Below are 21,607 nucleotides of genomic sequence, written 5' to 3'. Positions count from 1 at the left end.
GTCACCATAAGCTGCTGTCAGGGCCTGTAATTAGGAGCTGTCATCTGGGTACTCAGTGACTTATGGAATGAGGTTAAGCCACGAAAGACAGTATGAACTTGGAAGTGATGGGAAAACTTACAGTTTTTAAGAAGAATGTTAGTTGTGATTAAGGCAGTAAATTAGATCATCCTCGTAGGAGCTTTCTAAACAGATCAGAAGAGGGCAAGAGTGTACTTAAGGACCGAAAAGGGTGTTGCAGTAGATAGCTGATGAGTTAGATTATGTGATAGAGCTCAGCTGCACACCTGCAAAGGAGCTCAGAGAGACAGTGAGAGGAGGCTGAGCCCCAGAAAATACTTTGCTCCTCCCTTCAGAGGCCCAGAGGAGCAGAGAGATGCACAGTGGCAGGTGGGAACCCGAGGGAAGTTCTTCAGAGGAAGAATGGCTGGGCCATGGACTAGTAAGGGAGAGGCAGAGTTGACTCCTTTGGAGGTTTAGTTAGGAAAACATTAGCTCAAAGTCTTAATAAGAGTAGCTTGAATACAAGGCGGGCGCCAGTCTAGAGGGAGAAGCTTGGTTAAAGTATGTGGCTTTCAGGGAGCTGCGCAGTAGAGACTTGTAGAGAGGAATTTTAAATAGCACGTTGAATGGGAAATGAGCCCGGGGCAATTAATTGATGATCAAAATGCAAACTACAATTTTAAATCAGGAAAGAGCTAGACTATACTTTTATAATGAAAAATACGCCAGAAAAGAGTGAGGAAAGTGTCAGTGTTGTTATAAAGGAAGTTACTGGAACAAAGGAAAGGGTTAGAGGAGCAATAAAGCAGAGAAATTCATGCTTTTGTGATAGAAGTGTTGGAACACCAAGGACTGGAGATGGTAGTGATCACAAACTCATTTCCTGATCGCTCAGTTTTCCGTGTGCTGTCTGTATACCCCATGGCACCTACCTCGCATTCAGAAAGCAATGCAACCTTTGGGGTTAAAAAATAAAAACCAGAGAGGGCAGTGCTTTCCAAGAAAAAAAGATAAGTCCTTGTGGCAAACAGGTAGGTGAACGGAGTATGTACGTTCCTTCCTCGGTGTCCTGCTGTTAACGTGAGAGGATATTCACCAGAACCCAGTAGATAATTGCACTCTGGTTCTTGCGTTTTTTACCATCTTTCATGAAACAACTTCAGGTTACTTGACAGAAGCTAATGGCCTAAGCTTATGTGCATTTGGCATTGTTTTCTCATTGGTGAGCTTCAAGCCTGTGTCTGGCCCATTATTGCTCACAGAATTTGTGGCAGAGCTAGACTTGGACTTAGATTACTATGCTTAGTCTTAGCATTGCAGATTATTAAAACCCTTTCCATTAAATACTTTCTCAAACTAAGAAGTGACTTTCTGAAATAGCTGTTTTCAGAAGATCTGCATCTTAGCTAAGCAATATGACAGAATTTTGCCTGTTGTTAAACACTGAGGCTGACGACAAGTCCATCAGCAGTTTCAGAGAGCACAGAACAATGTCCAGATGCATGCTCATCTGCTAGGATTTGTGATTTCTGAAACGTGACTTGCATAAATTCATCTTAAGGTTTTGCAGGATCCACTGTGTCATTAAAATAATGCTAATACTAAAACTTACAGGCATCTGTGTAATGCATTTTGGATTTCATATAATTTGCAAAAGTACTTAACGATTCGGTGTCATTTTGTGGTACAGTACAAACATCAAGAGGAAGTGAGAACAAAGAAAATGGTGGTGAAGATGTTCCAAGGCGTTACAACCTTCGACAGAGTAAACCTGTTGACCGCTACCAAGCTCCTATGGAAAGTAGGTTGAACGCACAGTTTCTCTTAAAACCTTATTTCTTGCACATAAGTGAGATAGAATTTTTGAATGCAAAGACGTGTTTGCGCACACAGTTCTATTTCAGTTCTGTACCTTCATTCTGCACATGAACTTCCCTGTTTTTATCAGACACGTGTGTCCTGTGCACATTGTATTTCTTTGCTGTTTGGCGTACTTAGTGCTATGTATCCTTGCTATAACAGTAATTAATCACACTTAATGGTCTTGCTCTTGTGATTTTCAGTTCACCTTTAAACAGGACGTAGTTTTCCACTTGTACCATGCACTGATGAAAAGCAAAAACAGTTAAAAATTCTTCTGGAATTAGGGATGAGTGAAACACGTGGCGTTTTCTTTATCTTTTGATATCCTCCTCTCTTAAATGTATCTGTATCATTATTCTAAATTCTTTCCTTTCAGTAAGACAAAGAGATCGAGAGAGGACTAACTCGGGCCAGCCGCGTTCTGTCAGACAGAAAGAGTCACTTGAAAATGCTGGGTCACAAAAATATAGAAGACGTGCCAGGTTGGTGTATGGCTAGTGATAGCTCTTACTTATCCGTAGAGCTGTCAGTCTCCTTACTGCATAATGCTTCAAAGGGTTTTCAGTTTAGTGGTAATTACAGAGTAAGTTTATGATCGGTACTTTGGTAGTCTGAGGATAGAGAGGAAAGAACTATTTGGAGGGGAGGAGGTGGATACTTTTAAGTTGGTTTCTTCTTTAAATCCAATATTTGTGGGTCGCTGATAAGATGATTATGGAGGTAGTGTCTGAGTTTCTGTAACTGAAATTCTTTGGTTCTGGAACTGAAGCCAGAATCCCCCCTTAAAAATCTTAGTCAGACTATTTAATCTTGAAGGATACAAAGGATTTTCTTAAAACCGAAAATAATTTTATTCAATTTAGAGGGAGAGGCTTTCTGGAAGTTTTGTTAGATTTAAAAAAAAAAAAAAAGTTATCACTCAAATACTGACTCTAGTTTCTGTTTGGAATCAACTAATGTTTCTATATGAAGTTAACCTTAAACAATAAAAGATCTAAATGAAATCATAAATTGCCTTAGTAATGATAAAGGCTTTTTGGATTCTGTAAGCAGTTAGTGCGTAGAGAATGCTGTTGATTGCCAGATATTTTGTTGAGCATTCTTGAAAGCAGACAGTTGTCACGAGGAAAATCGTGTCATGGCCTTTGAAATCAGATTCCTAAGGAGTACAGTGGACTGGAAAATAGATCTCAGAGGCAATTTGGAGATAGAATTCCCTTAATTTTTGGTGTTACTTAGTATCTGCTCTATTTTCTTTTTAACTTTCTGGTTTATATGCTTGCTTGCAGACGGAGACGTGCAGATGACATCAGTGATTCTACACCCTCTTGCTCATCTCCCTTGCTTAGCACGTGTGATACGGAGGAGGGTGGTGAGAGCAGTGAGGACGGCGAGAGCACATCTCCAAGAAGGTTGCTGTCGTTAGAGAATAGGGGAGGGATGAATCTCCTTCAAATTAATATTTAGCCATGTTTAAGTTTATCTAAATGTAACTGTGTAAGTTTATGTCAATTAATTAGGTCTTCTATATATTAATTAATGTCTTCTACATTTGCTTGGCATTATGAAAAACAAAAATCTTCGAGCTGCATCTTAAAGAAAAAGAAGCCCTATAACTTCTCCTTAATTCAAATCAGGACTTTTCGAGTGAAACGTCAGAAACGGGACCTAAAGAGAGTTCGGAGGGATCAAAAGAAAGTTGGAGGAAGTCAGGGAGATGCAATGCAAATAGATAATGCGGTAAGTGGTAAACTAATCATCGTGTCAGCGAGTGTTTCCAGTGATTCTGAAAGATCTCAGTGCGCCATCTACAACTACCTTTGTTGATGGTTTTCTCTAAAGCAACTTCAAAAATTGCCCAGAATGTTTGCGTTGTGCTGAGATAATTTCTGATGAAACCTTGATCTAGGTTGCTGCTTTCTTTAACATACAAACTCTGTGGTGTTGAATTTCTCTTTAGATTGGATTTGAGAACATGGGTGGTCTTTCGGAACACATCGCAGCTTTGAAAGAGATGGTGATTTTTCCCGTCCTGTATCCAGAAGTTTTTCAGCAGTTCAATATTCAGCCCCCAAGGTAACTCATGACAGTGATAAATCGTAAGTCAGCTGTTTTCAGGAGAAAGTTCAATTAAGGTATCAATATGCTTCCATGCTTCAACATTTTTGGCAGCGGTGAACATTTGTTTTAGTAGTAGCAAAAAGTGGTTTCTTAAAAATGGATAGAATCCAGAATATTTGTAGGTTAAAAATATAAGCAATGTCTGAAAATTGTAAGTTTTACCATCTGGTGTTTTTAAAAAGTTGGGTTAGTTGGGTTGGAGTGGTTTTGTTCTCAGTTTTATGTACAAGTCAGCTTGATTAGTCTGTAAGCAAGAAGGGATTATCTAGTGTGGAAGTCAATTGTAATATGTTGCCTGGAAGCCCAGTTGTTTTTCCTGCCTACTTTTGCTTTCTTTTTTTTTTTTTTTTTTTTTTTTCCTCTGAGTGCTAAGGCATCGCTTTTCCTTCCGGCTTTAGGCTTCCTCACTTGCCATCAGCAATAGATGGTCTGAGAGACCAAACCCAGTAACTTAATGCTTTTGAAAGGAGCATTAAATGCTTTACTATCAGATTCTGCATATTGTGAAAGCAAGAATATGCAGTTTATTGCTGCAGAATGAACTGGTGATTCACCATTCAGCCCATTCTCAGATTCTGTGCTGAAGTTTGCCCGTTTGGCTCCTGTTTGCTGTAATCACCCTGTTTGTCAGCAGTTTTGGAAGTGTCCTTCTGGGACAGTATGCTCTCTTTTGAAGGTTTTATACGTTTGAGTTACCCCCTTATTCATTTCTTTGGGTGAAAAAAATGAATTTTCTCGTGAAACGTTGTAGAAACGCGCAACTTCTGTCTGTTCTGCCTCTACCCACACTTCAGCTATTACTGCTGTCTTGTACATGACGTGTTTTGGTTAGGAAAGACGAGTTTGTTCTAGAGACGATGGTTGTAGGAGGTACTCATCATGATGTTTTTTTTTCCTATCTGGATCTTTTTTATTGCAGAGGTTGTCTATTTTATGGCCCCCCAGGAACAGGGGAAACACTAGTTGCTCGTGCACTTGCCAGTGAATATAGTCGAAGTGACAGGAAAATATCGTTTTTTCTGAGAAATGCTTCGGACTGCATGAGAAAACACGTGGGGGAATCAGAACGCCAACTTTGTGTGTTATTTGAACAGGTAAGGTTGAAATGCACAGTGTATTCTGTCAGAGTTGAAACCATTATTTTCTGTGGTCAACGTTTTTAAGTAGCACTTGCTCTTTTTTTGTATTTTGTTATTTTTTTTTTCCCCCTGAAATGGAAATGCCAGTGTTTCTGCTGTGAATGTCAGCTGTAAGAACTACTGGAACGATTTGCTTTCTGTCACCCGGATACAGTGGGTTGACACAGACTGCTGTCTTCTGTTAGTCATGCCAGATACTCCAGTAGCTCTATCAGTAGAGGTCCTAGAGGCTAAAGTGAAAAATCTAGTTTAGATGACATTCCAACCATGATGTTTTTGTGCATTTTTCCTTTAAATAATGCTGTTTTACTCTGTGTTTTCCTGCTAGGCCTGTCAGATGCGACCTTCAATTATTTTCTTTGATGAGATAGATGGTCTCGCTCCTGTGCGCTCCAGTAAACAAGACCACATTCATAGGTATTACAGTTTTGCACCTACATAAAATCTGCTTGATCTTTGGGAAATGAAAAAAAAAAAAAAAAAAAAGGATGATGACCTGTTTAATTTACTGTGAGCATGTTAATTTATCCTGAAAACTTGTAACTCAATGCCAAAACAGGTGATTCTAAACGATAGTAGAAACCAATTTACTAAGCCTGATATCAGCATGTGGTCTGTGTTAACTTACCTATTTTTTATGTCTTAAAATGAGTCTTGTCCTTAAAAAGCTTGTCCTTTATGACTACTCATGGAAGAAAGTCATGTGGAATGTAACAAAATTTACTGAACCAGTAAGTAAAACTTATATTTTTCTATTTGTTCCATTGTTTCAACTCTTCTGACCCTTCTGGACGGCATAGATAACAGAGGGGAGATCGTGGTAATCGGAGCTACCAACAGACTGGATTCTATAGATCCTGCTTTACGAAGACCAGGACGCTTTGGCAGACACTTCCTCTTCAACTTGCCAGATAAAGAGGTGAGAACTTAAATTCAACGTTAGTGCTACCATGGCAAAGTCCAACTTTATAGGAAAAAAATTGACAACTTGAACAAAAGAGTGATACGTGGAGACACTGCGTTGTTCCATGGAGGGCAAATCTGGTACTGGATATATATGGTCAGGATGATACCACCAAGTAGTTAGTTCTATAACCAAACCTTTCATTCCCCAAGTTGTACCTGTTTGCTTAATTATTTAGTCCACTTGGGCGCTTTCATCATGAAGTTGTGTTTTTGGTCTCAATCCTTCCCTTATGAATGAATAGGGGACGTGTTTGCATTTGATTGTGCCCCTGCTCGGTGGTAGTAGTTTGAGTCATAATTCTTTTCTTCTTTATAGTAATTGTAGCAATTGGAAGCATTGTGCCAGAAGTGCTTTCTGTGAATTTACTGACTGGAAAGCAAATGTGATGAAGTAATGAGACTGTCCCAATGAAAGCTTGCTAAGTTTTAGAGAAGTTTTTTGGACAGCAAAGAAATGTTTCTGGATAAATTTTTCATTACAGTATTTTCCTCTGGGTCCTTAGGTCTCGTAGTTTGGAAACTTGTTATTGAAGCTATAAATGCCTTTTCTTTCACTGTAGGTTCCTAGAAAAAGTTCAGTATAACAAATAAGAACTATTCAATTTCCTGGTTGACAATGCAGAGTGTATATTAAATAACTGTAAAATACTTGAAAGTTGAGCAAGTAAGAAAAGTGTATTAGTAGATGAGGGGTTTTGAGGGAGGACTGTTTTGTTTTGTGTTGTTTGTTTGTTTGCTTTTTGGTTTGTTTGTTTCTTGTTGGTATTTTTAAGGAAAACTTGGGACAAGCTAAAATGCAATGATTTTGCTTCCAGGCTAGAAAAGAAATTGTCAAGATTCATACTGGTGACTGGACCCCTCAGCCACCGGACATGTTGCTTGATGAACTAGCTGAGAAATGCATTGGTAAGACTGAAACCAAAACGGATTCTTGCTTGTGACCAAGTTGTAAAGAACCTTAGCTTGTAGCAGGCAGTACCCATGCTCTTGTGCCTTGCTGCACAAGTAGTCAACGAGGCAGCTGGCACACCTTCATAGCAATCTGAGTGAGATCCTTTCATCTATTTACTCTTTGTTGTCGTTCCTCTTGTTGTCTAAGAACGTTAAATGGTTCTGGGGCATCTTCCTCAGGAGTATAGTTTTTGATGAGGAGTCTGCTTCAGCTGCATAAGCGCAGGATATCAGGCAGTGAGCAGCATGAAACTTCCCTGCAGAGCGGTAGCACTTTGAATTCCCTGTTAAGCTGTTTGGTTTTGGCATTACAAATTCTTTAAATGTTGCATGTTGTAAACCTGGGCCTTGACTGATGTAACGTTTGATTTTTGTTTGTTAGGAGACTGTGGTGCAGATATCAAATCCCTCTGTACTGAAGCTGCTCTGTGTTCTTTACGCTGATGCTATCCTCAGATTTATGCAAGTAGGGAGAAGTTGCAGCTAGATGTTAATTCTATTAAAATAAAAGCAAAGGACTTTTTCATGGCTATGAAGAAGGTTGTTCCAGCTTCAAACAGGATCGAGACTTCGCCCGTACAAGCACTCTCACCCATTTTCAAGCCACTTTTTCAAAGATCAGTAGAGAATATTTTACAAGTTGTGCAGAAGATCTTCCCGCATGCACAGCTTGCACTAAAGGAGGACCGACAGCAAGGTATAACCACAGCATCCACTTCTTTATAATTCTGCTAAAGCAAAAACTTGTGGTTTGTGCAATCAACTTATAGGTTTCAGACATAATGGTGGTAGAATTTTATTATTTGCATGTGCGTGTCTTTTTTTTGGGCAAGTCTGGAATATAACACATAGGTTTTATTGTGGATTCGAAACTGAAATGCCAAATGGAAGCTCTGAATGACTTAATACACAGTAAAGGACGATGCGTTCTCTACTGAAGCATCCTGCTTCTGAGGGCAGCTAAGATAATTAGCATTTGTAGAGGTTGACTTGAGGTTTGAAGTATAAGGCACCTATTTTTCTTTAAAAAATCAAAACTCAGATCTTTGGAGGGGAAGCATTTCTAGGTCAATGTTTCTAATTCCTTTCTGAAGAATGTCAGAACCAGGATACAAGTATAACTGGTCTAAGCTAATTATTGTTTTAGCTATCATCATTTTTAACCAGTCTCCTAATTTAAACGTTTGTGGATCGTACTATACACGTGCACGTGAGATCAATCAGCATTGATACTTACTAGATGAATGGAATTCTGTGGCCATCACGTCCTTTATCCCCGTGCTTTCATTGTGGGAACCTCCTCCAGAAAGAAATGGTCTTGTTTGTTTCTGTTTTAGCTATTTAGCAACTGCAGAAATTGTTCGTAATCTCCTTTATTCTAAGGGGGAGAAAAAAATCACCAAGAGTAGCATACCTTATACGTACACATCAGTGGGACTTAGTAGAGCTTTGTAGGGCCTTGTGCCATCTCCTTAGATCTGTGGTGGGCTGAACTCTAGGAAATAGCTTTCAGTGTGTGCTCTCAAATGAAGAAAGGGTTTTGGCACTGATTTAGAAGCTGTATTAATGGAAGAGAAAGAGACAAAGGCTATTCAGGAAAGTTAACAAACCTCTTTTGCCTTTCAGAGCATTCCAATCCTATTTTACAAGATGATATGTTTGACAGTGATGACGATGCATGCTTGGTTTCTGGAGATGAATTAAAAGATGGAATGCCTAACGGACCAGAGAAAAAATGCCTCTGTTTCAGCAGGTAAAGAAAGATAGATCCCTGTTATGTTTAAATTCTCAGGTCTGCTGAGTCTTTGTAAACAGTTCCAGCTGTTAAAAGTGCGAGGGGTGGTAGACGAAGGGGCAACATCAAGTTTGTGTGTTGAAGGGGTGCTTGGTATTCACAAGAAGAAAGGGTGGAGGGACTAAAGTTGTAATGAAGTTGCTCTGAATGACCAAATTGAAAAGCCCAGGCTTCTCTTTGTAAGCCAAAGTGATCCGTAGACTACCAGAACACATTGACTTAATCCATGGCATTCTTTGAAAGACTCAAGACCACATAAATGTGCAGTCTGTCCTTTTAGCTAAAAATACCCCACCTTTATGGGTTTGTGTTGCCACCTTTTGCCCTTCTGTTTTCCATGATTGTTAAACCAGTAGTGAATTATGTAGCAGAAAGAAAACTGAGAAAGGGCTTGTTAAAACACCTTGAGAAAAATGTGAATGGTGTCTTTATTTGTTAAGCCACCAAGTTGTGTTAATCTTGTGATATTTTAGTATGGAAGTCATGCAAGCCCACAGTTGGAAAGTTAGATCATGTTGTCACAGCTGGATCAGTTATTTTTCTCCGTTTCTATTGCTGTGCTGTCCAGAAGATTTTCTGTGCTTTAGAGCAAGGCTAAGTCTCTAGCATCTTTGATTTAAGCCAGCAGAGGTACAGCCTGATTGTAGTGGGGAAACAAATGCTCCTCACCAATTTATTTTTAAATAAAAATAAATTTATAATAAAGTAAATTTTAAATATATAATAAATAATAAATTTATAATAAAGTAAAGCAAGATTGCAGGGATATTAATTTGCAGTCTTGGTTTACTAAAGAATAGGAAACACAAGGGAAGAAGATGAAACAATTGGAATGAGTGAATAACTTAACTGGAAATCTTTCATGTATTTAATGTACCGCTGCCATCTGGATTATTTGGGGAGGGAAAAGAAAGTCTATAGGAAAATTACTTGGAACATCTGTGTGTCTATTCAGCACCTCATTTATAAACTTGTTTTCTTAACTCTTGTTCTAGGAGTGCTTTCTGCGAACCAACATCATGCCAGCCCCGTCTGCTAATAGTAGGAAAAGAAGGGTACGGCCAGGTTTCTTACGTGGCACCTGTGGTGTTGCACGTTTTGGAGAAGTTTCCCATTCACACCCTGGACCTTTCTGTTCTGCTTACAAACGTTGCATCGCCAGAAGAAATCTGCGGACAGGTACCTTTTTTTCTTTTTCTTCTCATCGGATTCACTGACTGTATGTAAAGGATCAATCGAGTTGCAAGTAAGGTGAGCAAAATTAATTGGTAATGGAGGTGGCCTTGTTTTAATGTGCTGGGATGTTTGCTTCTGTCTGAAAATCCCCTTTTCTTTTAGACAGCACCACAAACAATCCGGATGTTGTACATGTCGACATTTTCCATACCCAATTTTACAGTGAGGCTGTTGCTAGCAGCTCAGGAAGCTGGGCGGTGTTGCTAATAAACATCTCTTTGTGGAAAGAAATGCTGTTCATGTCACTGGGATCCAGAAAGTAGTTCTCATTGCCTCCTAAGACTGTGTGCTCCCAGTAGATGGCTCTGTATCAGACTGCATGTCGGCTACTTTTTGTAGGCTTCTTCTAAATTATATTAGTAAGGCAACCAAGGTTTGGGGCTTCTGTTTATTTTGTTTTCGCACAGACATACACAACTTGTGCTGTTGCAGTATGTGCAATAAAAGCATTAACATTCAGAAAACACTTCATTTGCACAGTGATGTGGTTTTAACTAGAAAAAATGAACAGATTTGGTGTTTTTACTTTTAGGCAGGAAATCCATTTTCTTGTTTGGCATCACTACCTTAAAATATTTTTACCTTTAGTGGAAACGTTTGAGAGCCATACAAGTAAGGACAGACAAGTTACACGACTGAATACTGATGTGTCCCTTAAGAGGGACATTTCCTTTCTTTGTTATGCGATGATTGTGGCTGTGGCCATATAGCTACGGTGTCTAGCCACTGCCTGAATATATCCTTCCCATCTTCTGACTAGAGTTGTCCGAATACTGATAATCTGAAAGGGTGCACAGAGAAATTCCTTATGTGAAAGGATGCTTGCCACTCTGTTCACGTAGTTTCATTTCATGGGGCAGTCAGATGGCTATGTAGCTATGTATTAAGAGGTTCTTGTACGTGTTTTAGTTTTCTTACGCAAACTTTCCTTTTCACTAGCTGATCCGAAATGCTCAGAAGACAGCACCAAGCACAATTTATGTCCTAGGTATCCATTTATGGTGGGACAACGCTGGACCTGCCTTGAAACTTACTTTTCTAACTCTACTTCGTAACATTCCAGCATTTTCGCCAGTTTTGCTGCTTGCTCCGTCTGATGTACGTCACTCAGATCTCCCAGAAGAGGTATTTGTCAATACCTTCCTTACTATTTCTTCAGTGTCTTGTAATTTATGAATGCTTTCAGCATCAAAATGCTGTGCTTTCTTAAATGCATGCTGTTATTACTCAGGCACCCTAACAAATCACTTAAAATTTGCTTAGAGAAAAAAATACTGTGAAAGCATCTGCTTAAGGCTTTTTCGGAGTCAAGCAAGTGACTTTCACCCCCTTCTCACACATGCAAAGAATAAATTAATACAATAATTCTGGTGGCTACAAAGTGGTTCAGTCAAGAATATGCAGTGCTTGAAATGACAAGAGGATGTTTTTACTGAAGAGATTTCTTCTGACAGTCTGCCATTCCATGCTATGTTGGGTAAACTGCTAATAATGCAATTTAGTAGAGAATTGAAACACTTTGATTAAAAAAAAGTAAGTAAATCAGTTTCTTTCTTCATATAGGCCAAAGCTTTCCAAGCTGGAAAGCTGAGTTCCAATTTCTGCTAAAGTAACTTTGGAATCGAATTCTAGTTGTATTCCTAAATAAACTGTAGTAAAAGTACATGCAGAACTTCATTGACTTCTGAGAGTTTACATTAAGGGAAGGTGCCCAAAACAGGACCACGCTGTTGTCATTCTGATGATTTGGTCTCAGTCATTGGGGGAAGAGAACGGGTCTTACCTAGATGTGTTTATTATCAACTGCTTTGAAAGTGCTTGAGTTCCCACAGAAGTTTTTGTACAGGCTGTAAATTCCTTCTAAAATAAGTAGTGAAATTCCTCACCTACCTTTTAATACTAGAACTTGAAAATGGAGGAAGACGTAGAGGTACTAGCTACTTCAGACACCTTTTGGTAGAGAAATAAAAACTCAGCAAAAAGCCCTCACTTGTCTGCTGAAGCCTGTCTCTTCCCTCGATAGCCATAAAGGTTCTAAGTAAAGGCTGCAGCAAGGCAAGTAAATACAAAGGAGGCGCTGTTGGATGTGGTGAAAGCCATTACTTTACCAGTGTAGCGTACAATCCCTTCAGCGAGCTTTAATTCTACAGGTGATTCTTAAAGGTGATATTTGAATTTGCCGTGCCAGCCTGTGAAAATGTAGCCTTTTAAGGCCAGGATGATAACTTTTTTCAGTTTGTGTTCTTCAGGTTATTCTTAATTTGAAAAGGTACTCGTCTTTTTGGAATAGAAGATGAGTTTTTTGTGGCCTTAAATCTGAAATGTCTCTCCTCCTTCTGCTTTAGATGCAAAAATTATTTAATACGGAATTTGGAGAAGTGTGCAATATTGAGTTGCCTGGTAGGGCAGAGAGAGCAGCCTTTTTTTGAGGACCTAATTCTAAATGAAGTGGCTAAGCCTCCTGTAAAGAAAAGAGGTGAGGAGGATATGAGAAGTACATCTAAAACTTTCCTATCAAAGTTACTAGCTCTTTGGGCTTTGCTTTGGTGGTCATTTTCTGTCAGTAATTTGTCATATGCTTCTATCTGAGTACTGTAAATTGGCTAATTTTTCCTGATGAATTGAAGTTGATTGGACATTGGAAGTTGTGCCTGTAGCACCACCAGCTGAGCCTCAGAAGCCACAAGAGTGATCCCCACAAAAGTAAGGATGCTGGAGGAGGAAGAGGAGGATACCTTGCGTGACCTTAGAATTTTCTTGAGGGACGTTACTCACAGACTTGCCACTGACAGACGTTTCAGGGAATTTGCAAAGCCCGTTGACCCACAGAAGGTAAATTAGTGCTGATCCGTGTGTGTCTGTAACTTGTCAGTGTTCGTATTTCTCAGCGTTTTGGGGAAGGTTCAACTTTGTTTTTAGGGCTGCACTGTTAGGATTTTGCAAGAAGCAGAGGCAGTGCTTTTACTTCTGCTGACTCTCAAATGTCTCTTATGGGATTATTTGCTGAAAGCCCTGGTTTCATTCTAAAAAGCCAGTCCAAATGCCAACACGGTTTGCTCGTGAAAAGGCTTTGATACGTAGGCGTGTCACAGCACTGAAAAGCACAGAGATCTTTCCTTATAATGACAAACAGTATTTACAGGACTACTTGAGTGAAGTCTGAAGCCCTTTATTGAACTGTCAGTTCCTGTGGGAACAGGAATAAGAGCAGCAGTTTGTAAAAATAAGTTTTGAGATCCTGTTCTCTGTTTCATCTGGAACTCCTCAATAGGAATCAACCATAAGTGCAGTGTGTTTTCTTTTTCCTCCAATTGGCTGCTTAGATGCCTTTTTCTCCTTAATTTATGAGATAAGCCTAAACTAGGGGCGTATATTTCAAAGACAGATGTAACTTGAATATACCTGGGGATCAGCAAAGTCCTCTTGATGTGGACATTCACTGGCTTTTCTTCTCCCTTTCAGACTGGAGGACGTTTATCCATCTTGCAAAACCATTGTTATATTTGGCGTAATTTTTGGCAGTTTCTGCAGGAAAAAGCTTGAACTTGAAGACAATGGGTCCACCCACACAGCCCTTTCAGAGCAGCTAACCTTAGTCTGTCAATAGTTTTCCTGTAGTAGTTTTTCGCGTTTGTTTGATCATGCCTTTACCTCATTGCTCACGTTCTCAGACTGCTGGGGTTTTATATTTTTGTCATTTTCTTAGAAAATGGCGAATGATGCATATCCCGGCTTCCAGATGATTCGTTTCTGTTACTCCCAATTTGTGTCAGGCTGCGTTTGGTTGGAAATGAAAATGTAATTGCAAATTCCCCTGAACAGCACAACATGTCTGTGGTATTAATTAAAGCACTGTAAATAGGTAGAATATCTGAGAATGCATTCCTTCAAGCAAGGCCGTGTTTTTTTAAACCTACAGAGGAGGCAAAATACGGTATTTAGGCTTAGTAGATGAAATGTATTGCTTCTGTGATGGCAGATCCGTGTCTTGAGATTTTAAACCTGGTGGATCTCGTGCTCGAACCTTCAAAGGAGATGTTACATAGACAATAAACCATCCTCCTTTTCGGGGAGGACTCTCCTTAGGTCATTCAGAAAACGCCTTCAGTCTTCATTCACTGCAGCATTCACAAAGTGAATGCCTTCCTGTAAGGTTAGTCACTGATGGCCACTCATTCCATGCTTTCACTAAGAAAAACCTTCGCAGCTTTGCATCTGAATTTCCAGCCCCCCGTTTAGGTGAGCCCGGAGCGGCATCAGGCATCGCTGGGCTCCTCGTCCGGCGGCACTGGTGAAGTGAAAGATGCCAAATGTGAAGTTTGACAGTGAGCTGAGGGGCTTGTGCTGGCCCGGTGGCTCTCTAAGCCCCCATGTCTGAGCAGTGGGAGCATCCGAGCAGCACAGGACGGAGCTCACCAAGAGGCTGGGGTCAGGGCACTGCTGCAAATAGAAATGCTTTGCGGGCTGCAGAGGTTAACCAGGTACACGGCACTGTTTTACTACATGGTGGACACCTATTGAGAGTGTTTCTGCCCTCCTTTTTAGCTGAAACATCCCCAGATTCTAAGGGGAAAAGGAATAGAAGGGACTTGCGGAGGTAATCTGGCCCTGCCTCCTGCTCAAAGCGAGGTTAACTTTGAAATGAGATCGGGTTGGTCTGGGTTTGCCCACTTTTGCAATCTTCCAGGGATGGAAATTGCTTCAAAGTTGCCAGCAGATCTCCTCGACCTCTCCAGACAGCTGCCTGCAGTCCCCAGCCACTGTAGCGGTGCCGCTACATCAGAAGGCCTGAAATAAAGAGGTTAAAGGCAAATAGTTTCCATTTGGTTTGATGATTAAGTGGCAAACAAGAGGAAGAGTTGCAAGATACCTTCTTAAATTCAGTCCAGCCAAGTAGGAAAAGTAAATGTGGACAGCTGTATCTTGGCAAAGAAGATAGTAGGGAGCAAGGAGGTTTAGCAGTCAAGATGGAAGGTGATGCCATGAGGCTTACAGGCTAGTCATGTTCTAGTGAAACCCAGCCTTCCTAAAGAAACCTGCCTGACTACTTGATGTGAATAACAGACTCTATCCAGCTCTTTGCTAACATAGAAATGGTGCTGACTGCTTCTTCAGAGTAAGAGAAGTTCGTGATACTACTGAAATAGTTGTGGTTCAGATGTAGATCTGATTTCTCCTAAGCACACTGAATTCACAACTGTTGATCCTCCAGAGGAGGCTTTGCAATTGAACACGTGGAGAATAGGTAAATTTCCCGCTGTTGTTCTCCTCTCCTCTTGTTTTGTTTTGTTTTGTTTTGTTCCTAGTAGCATAGGCTTAAGACTCTGAAGAAACAGGCTGCTTTTTTTCATTTCCAGCACTGGCTGTTCCTCCTGAGCCCCGCCTTCTATTTTTGCAGTCATAGGATATGTGAATGTAAATTCGTGGAGAGAGGTAGAAAACTCTTTCAACTGGTGTTTTTTTGGCTATGTGGGGAGAACAAATAGAGTGGCTTTGAATATTCTGGCTATTATTCAGAGCAGCATGTGGAGGGAGACAGATGCGTTTGCTTTTTTAGTGCAATGGCTTCAGAAGCAAGAGGGGAAAAAGCACTTTCTCTGGGAGCTGAAGAAGGTGTCCTAATCACCGGAGAGGTTTCTAAATGGCATATCTTTGCGAGGGTTCCTGTAGTCCGGAGGTTTTTGTTTGTTTGATGTTGGAAGGTTTTACTCTTAATATTCATGTCCTTCAGCAGAAGTGAGAAATGTGATTTTATTTTGTGCAGTATCGTGGACCCTCCGAAATCTCCTGGGAATGATGAATACCTCGCCCAGTACCAATGTGATGACGGTAGAGACAAGGAGAAAGCAAGAAGATCAAAAGAACGTGACCTCATTTCAAAAGAAACCGTTTTGTCCGGCAAAGAGTCTTGTGAGCCTGGTGAGAAATTGCGGCAAACTTCCTCTCTCGAGTCTGACACTGAATGTAGCTCTAAAAACCTTTCCTCCTCAGCTGTTACAGAGAGATGCCAAGATACAGAGGACAAGACTAAAACCACTGAGAAAGAGCATTACCAAAGCAAGAGGGAACATGCTCCTAGTGAAGAGAAGGAGAGTCAAAAAGCAGGTCCTTCCAGCAAGAGAAGGATAAAGTGGAATACAAAGAATACAAACTTGAGCTCCTGATTGGCTTCATGCTGAACTCTGTGTTGTTCTTGTCCTAATCTTGGTCTCTCCATAGATAATATGGTTTAAATCCAAATAGAATCATGCGATGAGGAAGATCTCACTGCAACAAATTCAACATCTAAAATCAAAGTTGACATTTTCCGTGATTTTCTTCCTGAGCAGAAGTGTGCAGTACTCCTTTTATATTAACGTAGAGATTATTTCAAACAGTCTTGAAGTGCTTGATGACTTAACAGTCTGCAGATTTGTTATCAAATCAAAAAAACCCCGACTTGGTAGACTATTCTTTTCCCAGTTTTGAATGACCACTAGGAAAGAAGGCCTGAAATAAAGATGTTAAAGACAATTAGTTTTCATTTGGTTTGATGATGAAGTGGCAAACAAGAGGAAGAGCTCTCCCCCAGGTGCAAACATCATCCTTTTGCTCTGTGTTCTGGGCAGCAGCAGGTGGGTCCCTCCTGGAAGGAGCCTCCTGGCAGCGGCCCTGAGCTCCCATGGGGCAGCTGCTGCATTCTCCTCACAGAGGACACCCCTGCAGCCCCCCGCTCCCACAGCCTGGCCACGCAAACCCAAGCCAAGACACCGAGCGAGCCTCCCTGATTGCCAGGCAGCAGCTGGCTCAGCCTGGGACCCCAGGCCAGTGCCCACAAGACTCTCCTGGGCCTTGAAAAGCAAGCCTTGTGGGGACGGAGCACCCACAAAGAACGGACTCACACAACAGGACTCCTTGCCAACACTGCCTCACAGACACCTGGGCCTTGAGCGGGTAGCTCACCTTGAGCGAGCTCATTTCCTTCCCAGTAGCTGAAATGTGCCCTTTCGGGGGCATCTGGGGGCTACAGCGTGCTGCTGAGAGGGATGTTGGAGCTCCTGCAGGGCAGTGCTTCCACTAAGGCAAGGCCTTTTCTGCATCTTCTACTGCCCTGCAAGCGAGGATGCTTGGGGCACACAAGAAGCTGGCAGGGGACAAAGCTGCAGGGATTGCAGGGATTCCTAAAGTCATAGCCAAATACAAGAAAGACAGGAGGACGTGATGCTTTTGATAGAAAGGAGCTGGGTTTTGGGTCAAAATCCGTCCCTTTTTCTATCCCGCAGACCCCCAAGGGCGTAGGACAGCAGCACTGCAGGGCAGCAAGAGATGCTGTGCATTTCTCTCGTCCCCCTCAGACAGCCACTGGGTGACGATGGTGCCAAGTGTCTGGAAAGAGACCTTGCTTTCTCAGGCCCAGGTGTCCAGCTGCACACCAAGGCCGTCCCTGGCTTCCAGGCGCAGTTGCCAGGCCCGAGGCCGAGCTCCCCTGCGAACCCCCAGCCCAGCAGACCTTGCTCCTGGCATTGTGGAGCAGCCATTTCACGGCAGCCTTTTCTCCTGGCAGTCAGCTTAGCGCCGAAAGCTCTGTCACCGGGACACCCGAGAGCCGTGGCAGCTCAGCAGAGAGTCACTGTCAGCCTTGGAGCTCACAAAGGTGGGTGGCCACAAGTGCCCTGAGCGTCCAGCTCGCAATGAGGACTGGTGCTGGCACTCGAGGCGTGGAGGTCGGTATGGTGCAATGGGAGACGCCACTGTCCTGCTGGTGGGACAAGAGACACTGATGTGCTGCTGCTGCAGGAGGAGACTTGAAGGTGCTGCTGCTTAGAGGTGCTGAGGAGCGGGCAGCCTCCTTCGTGGTGGCTGAGCTGAGCATGCTCCTGTTCATTAGTACTCTCCCCTTCCTATGTTTTTCCTAAGGTGGAGAGAGAGAAACGCACAGATCTCTTTCTTTCCTGGTAAGAAATGGAAGAGCCTCGTATCTACATATTTGCCAGATTCATCCTAGCACCCTTGGGACTGGGGATCTGTGTTGATCTGTAATAAAGAGCAATCATCAGCACAGCAAATCCCCGTGACCTTGTGTCTATCAGCATCGTCCAAATCCCTCTCTAGAGCTGTGGGCTGGCCAAGCTGTGTGTTGGATGGTGAAGCTGGGAAATGCTTGGGATGGGGAAGGCTGAGTGGGCCGAGAAATCCTTGCTGGGATGGGAAGGTTTCCTTGGCGTGGAAAGGCATTGGGCTAGGAAATGAGAGAGGTGGGAAATGTTCCCGGGCTTTGAAAGCACTGGGAAGCAAAAGCATTGGGATGAGCAGTCGTTCCTGGGATGGGAAAACATTGGGATGGGAAGTCTTGAAAGGGGTGGGTAACATTCGCTGAGGAAGGAAATACTTGGAAAAGTCATCCAAGAGAGGGAAATTCTTTGGGACGAGATCTCTTTGGATGAAGAAACGCTTCGTGTTGATGGGAAATCTTTTGTCTGGGAATCTGTTCTCATGTGAACTTGTCAGGATGGGAAATGACCATGAGGATGAAAGCTGGTCCTGGCATGGGAAATGCTCAGGACGGGAAAGAGGCGGTGTGGAAGCGTGGTGGGCATGGCAAGTGCTGCGTGGGAGGGCAAGCCTGCTGGGGATGGCCAAGTCTTGCGCTGGGCAGCCTGCTTGGGTCCAAAGCCTGCAGTCCTCCCCAAGATGTCGGCGAGGGGCTGGTGAGCCGCTGGGACGGAACCCCCGTTGCCCGGGTTCCCCAAGCAACCGCCCCACTCTCCAGCCACCATGGCAGGTCCAGCAGCCGGCTCCCGCTCCTCCCGGGGCTGCGGCCCTGCTGGCGAGCCCAGCGCCCCAGAGCTCAGCCCAGCGGCCTTTTTCCCACAGAGGGTTTCCCCAGACGGCTTCCGCGGCTTGCGCAGATGCAAAACTCCCCCTTCGTCGTCCCAGCCGTGCCGCCAACGGTGGCTGCCTGGCTGCTGCCCTCCCTCCCCGGAGCGACGGCGCTGCCCTTGCAGCCCCCGCAGGTACCCACCCTCCCCTCCGCGCTGCCCCAGGCCACCGTCTGGCACGTGGTGCCGGGGGTCCAGGGGCAGGTGCTGCAGCTCCCCGCCGGGGTGCAGCTGCCACCTGGGGGGCACCTCCCAGCCCAGGGGCACCACCTGCAGCTTGGGCAGCTCCCCGCCGGGGGGCAGCTCCCTGCTGTGGGGCAGCTCCCCGCCGTGGGGCACCAGCTGCAGCTGGTGCAGCTCCCCGCCGGGGGGCAGCTCCCCCACACCGCTCCTCCCTGTGCCCCCGTCCATCAGTGGGGACAGCCCATGGTGACGGGGACACTGGTACCCCACCATGCGCTGGGGCTGGGGCCCAGGGCCGTGCTCCATGGGGAGCTCCTGCACCCCGCAGGCACCTGCCTGTTGCAGGCCCCCGCCCAGCGCAACCCCCCGCCACCCCTCGTCCCGGGGCCTCCGCTGCGGGGGCAGGCGCTCCCCACGCCCCGCACCCTGAGCAGCAGCCGGGGGCAGCTGCCGGAGCCCTGCTTGCACGCCGTGGGGCTCAGCGAGGACCAGGGGCCCCCGCTGCCCGGCCCCACTGCCCCCAAGCCTGCCCAGGCTCCAAGGACCGCCAGCACCCAGACGGAGACGCCTGACGGTGAGTTTGGGGCTGGCACAGCCGGCCGCTGGGCGCCCCACACCCAGGGGCCATGGGAAAGCTGACATCGCCCGTCTTGGGGGATTTTCTTGCTTCGTCCTCAGCGGCGACAGCCCCGCAGGTGCCTGAGGAGCCCCCGCAGCTGCCCGAGCTGGGCCCTGATGCCTTTGCCGAGGCCTTTCCAGAGCTGGCAGGGGACAGCCAGCAGCTGCAGCACATGCAGGACGAGCTCCTGGCCGACCTGGACATCCCCATCCCCGGCATGGAGGAGCTGCTCAGCTGGCTCGATGCCGTGGAGCCCCAGGACGCCTTCCCCGATTTGCCCAGCAGTCCTGCCCTCAGCCGCTTCCTCTCGCAGCTGCCCGACCTCTGCGAGGACATCGAGGAGCCGAGCACGCAGGGACTGGAAGCCACAGGAGCCCTCGGTGAGGTCCCCTCAACCCCTGGGCTGCGCCCCGAGAAGCTTGAGGGTGGGCTGTCGCTGCAGTCCCCCGTCGTGCCAGCAGTGAGCCCCCCGCTCAGCCCTGCAGCCAGTCCCCTGCCCAGTGCGCTTAGGAGCCCCCTACCCAGTCCACCCCTGAGTCCCCCCAGGAGCCTCCCTGACACCCAGCTCCTCAGTGCCCTTAGTAGACCCCTGCCCCAACCCCCCCAGCGTTCCCTCAAGACCCGCCCCAACCCCAAGGTCCCCAGTGCCCTTAGTAGACCCCAGCCCAAATCCCCCCCGAGTTCCCCCAAGAAACGCCCCAACCCCAAGGGCCGCACTGACCATAGGAGACCCCAGCCCAAATCCCCCCCGAGTTCCCCCAAGAAACGCCCCAACCCCAAGGGCCGCACTGACCATAGGAGACCCCTGCCCAAACGCCCCCTGGGTCCCCTCAAGAGCCCCCCGCCTGCCCCTGCGTCCACCGGCACCAAGCGGGGGGCCAAGCGCCCTGCGCCCAGCAGCACCCCCGGGACAGCGCAGAGCTGCCAGCACAGGAGGCCGACGACAGAGAACCCCCCCGGCAAGGAGAGGAAGACGCTGCTGGGCCAGGCTGGCCAAGGCCGCAAGAGACCGTGCCAGGGGAAGACGGGTGGCAGCAGCACGGTGGCTGGCAGCAGCAGGGAAGCAGGCAGCAGCGGGCAGCAGCTGGCGATCAACAGCACCACGGCACCCAGCAAGAGAGCGCGAAGCCCGGGGGCTGCAGGGGGGCAAGGAGCAGCGGCGCCACCTCCCCGCAGAGCGCGGCTGCTGCCGGAGACTCCGAGTGGGGAGCCCCGTGCTGTGCGGCCCCAGGACAGGCTCTGTCCCCAGGCCAGCGGGGCCAGGACGCTGCAGCGCCAGCAGCCGGGGACAAAGACCCCCAGCGAGACTTTGCAGCCGCTGGGGGCCAGGGCCAAGGCGCTGGGGCCAGTGTGCCAGCTGGCCTGTGTGCAGCCGCAGCCCACCTCCAGCAGCCCCAGCAGCATGCCCAGCGCCCCGCCGACAGTGCCAGGCTCCAGCTACCCGTGACCGACCTCGGGCTTCTCCTCGACGGCCCCCGCAGCACCCAGGCAGGCACAGAGACCTCTGCAGGCACCTGCTCCAGCTTCAGCCACGCTCCTCAGCCCTTGCCCCTCTCGCTTGCCCTCTCCCCTCTCTCGTGCTGGAGCTAGGGGATGGGCTTGCCACTCACAGGGATGGCAACAGCGCCAATGGCAAATGCGCGCGCGCCTCACCCAGGAAGGTGGCAATGGCAAGCTGGGGAGATGCTGGCAGCAGCTGGGCTGGGAAAGCTTGGCCATGGCAACTGCTGCTTGGGACACCAAAGGGCTGAGAGACAAGACTTGCTTCTTCTTTCGGGGCATTGCTCTTCTTTCCTGCCTTCTGGATTAAATTCCTCTCCTTAGGTGGTCACTCAGCAAGGCCTCTGCCTGCAGAGCACTTCTTCTTGCACTG

At 45.8% G+C, this 21,607-nt stretch overlaps 2 protein-coding genes across 2 annotated transcripts in view; both read left to right on the top strand.

Annotated features, from left to right (window-relative positions):
• The window catches only part of LOC309890890 (uncharacterized protein), a gene marked incomplete at both ends in the record, with an annotated part of 84,286 nt that extends 80,593 nt beyond the window's left edge, over nt 1–3,693 (top strand). Inside the window, 2 exon segments of the mRNA XM_082785285.1 lie at nt 3,156–3,278; nt 3,504–3,693. Of these exon segments, the coding sequence (XP_082641411.1) occupies nt 3,156–3,278; nt 3,504–3,693 (313 nt within the window).
• Nucleotides 3,694–3,841: 148 nt separating this feature from the next.
• The window catches only part of LOC309890889 (ATPase family AAA domain-containing protein 2-like), a gene marked incomplete at both ends in the record, with an annotated part of 169,813 nt that continues 152,047 nt past the window's right edge, over nt 3,842–21,607 (top strand). Inside the window, 3 exons of the mRNA XM_082785284.1 lie at nt 3,842–3,942; nt 4,907–5,081; nt 5,455–5,543. Coding sequence (XP_082641410.1) covers nt 3,842–3,942; nt 4,907–5,081; nt 5,455–5,543 — 365 coding nt within the window. The remainder of the gene's footprint in view (nt 3,943–4,906; nt 5,082–5,454; nt 5,544–21,607) is intronic.

The sequence above is a fragment of the Aythya marila genome (genome assembly GCF_965140915.1).
Source record: "Aythya marila genome assembly, contig: HAP1_HAP1_SCAFFOLD_167, whole genome shotgun sequence".
Classification (NCBI taxonomy): domain Eukaryota; kingdom Metazoa; phylum Chordata; class Aves; order Anseriformes; family Anatidae; genus Aythya; species Aythya marila.
Note: the sequence above shows the minus strand (reverse complement) of the source record. Positions and strands in the feature narration are given on the sequence as shown.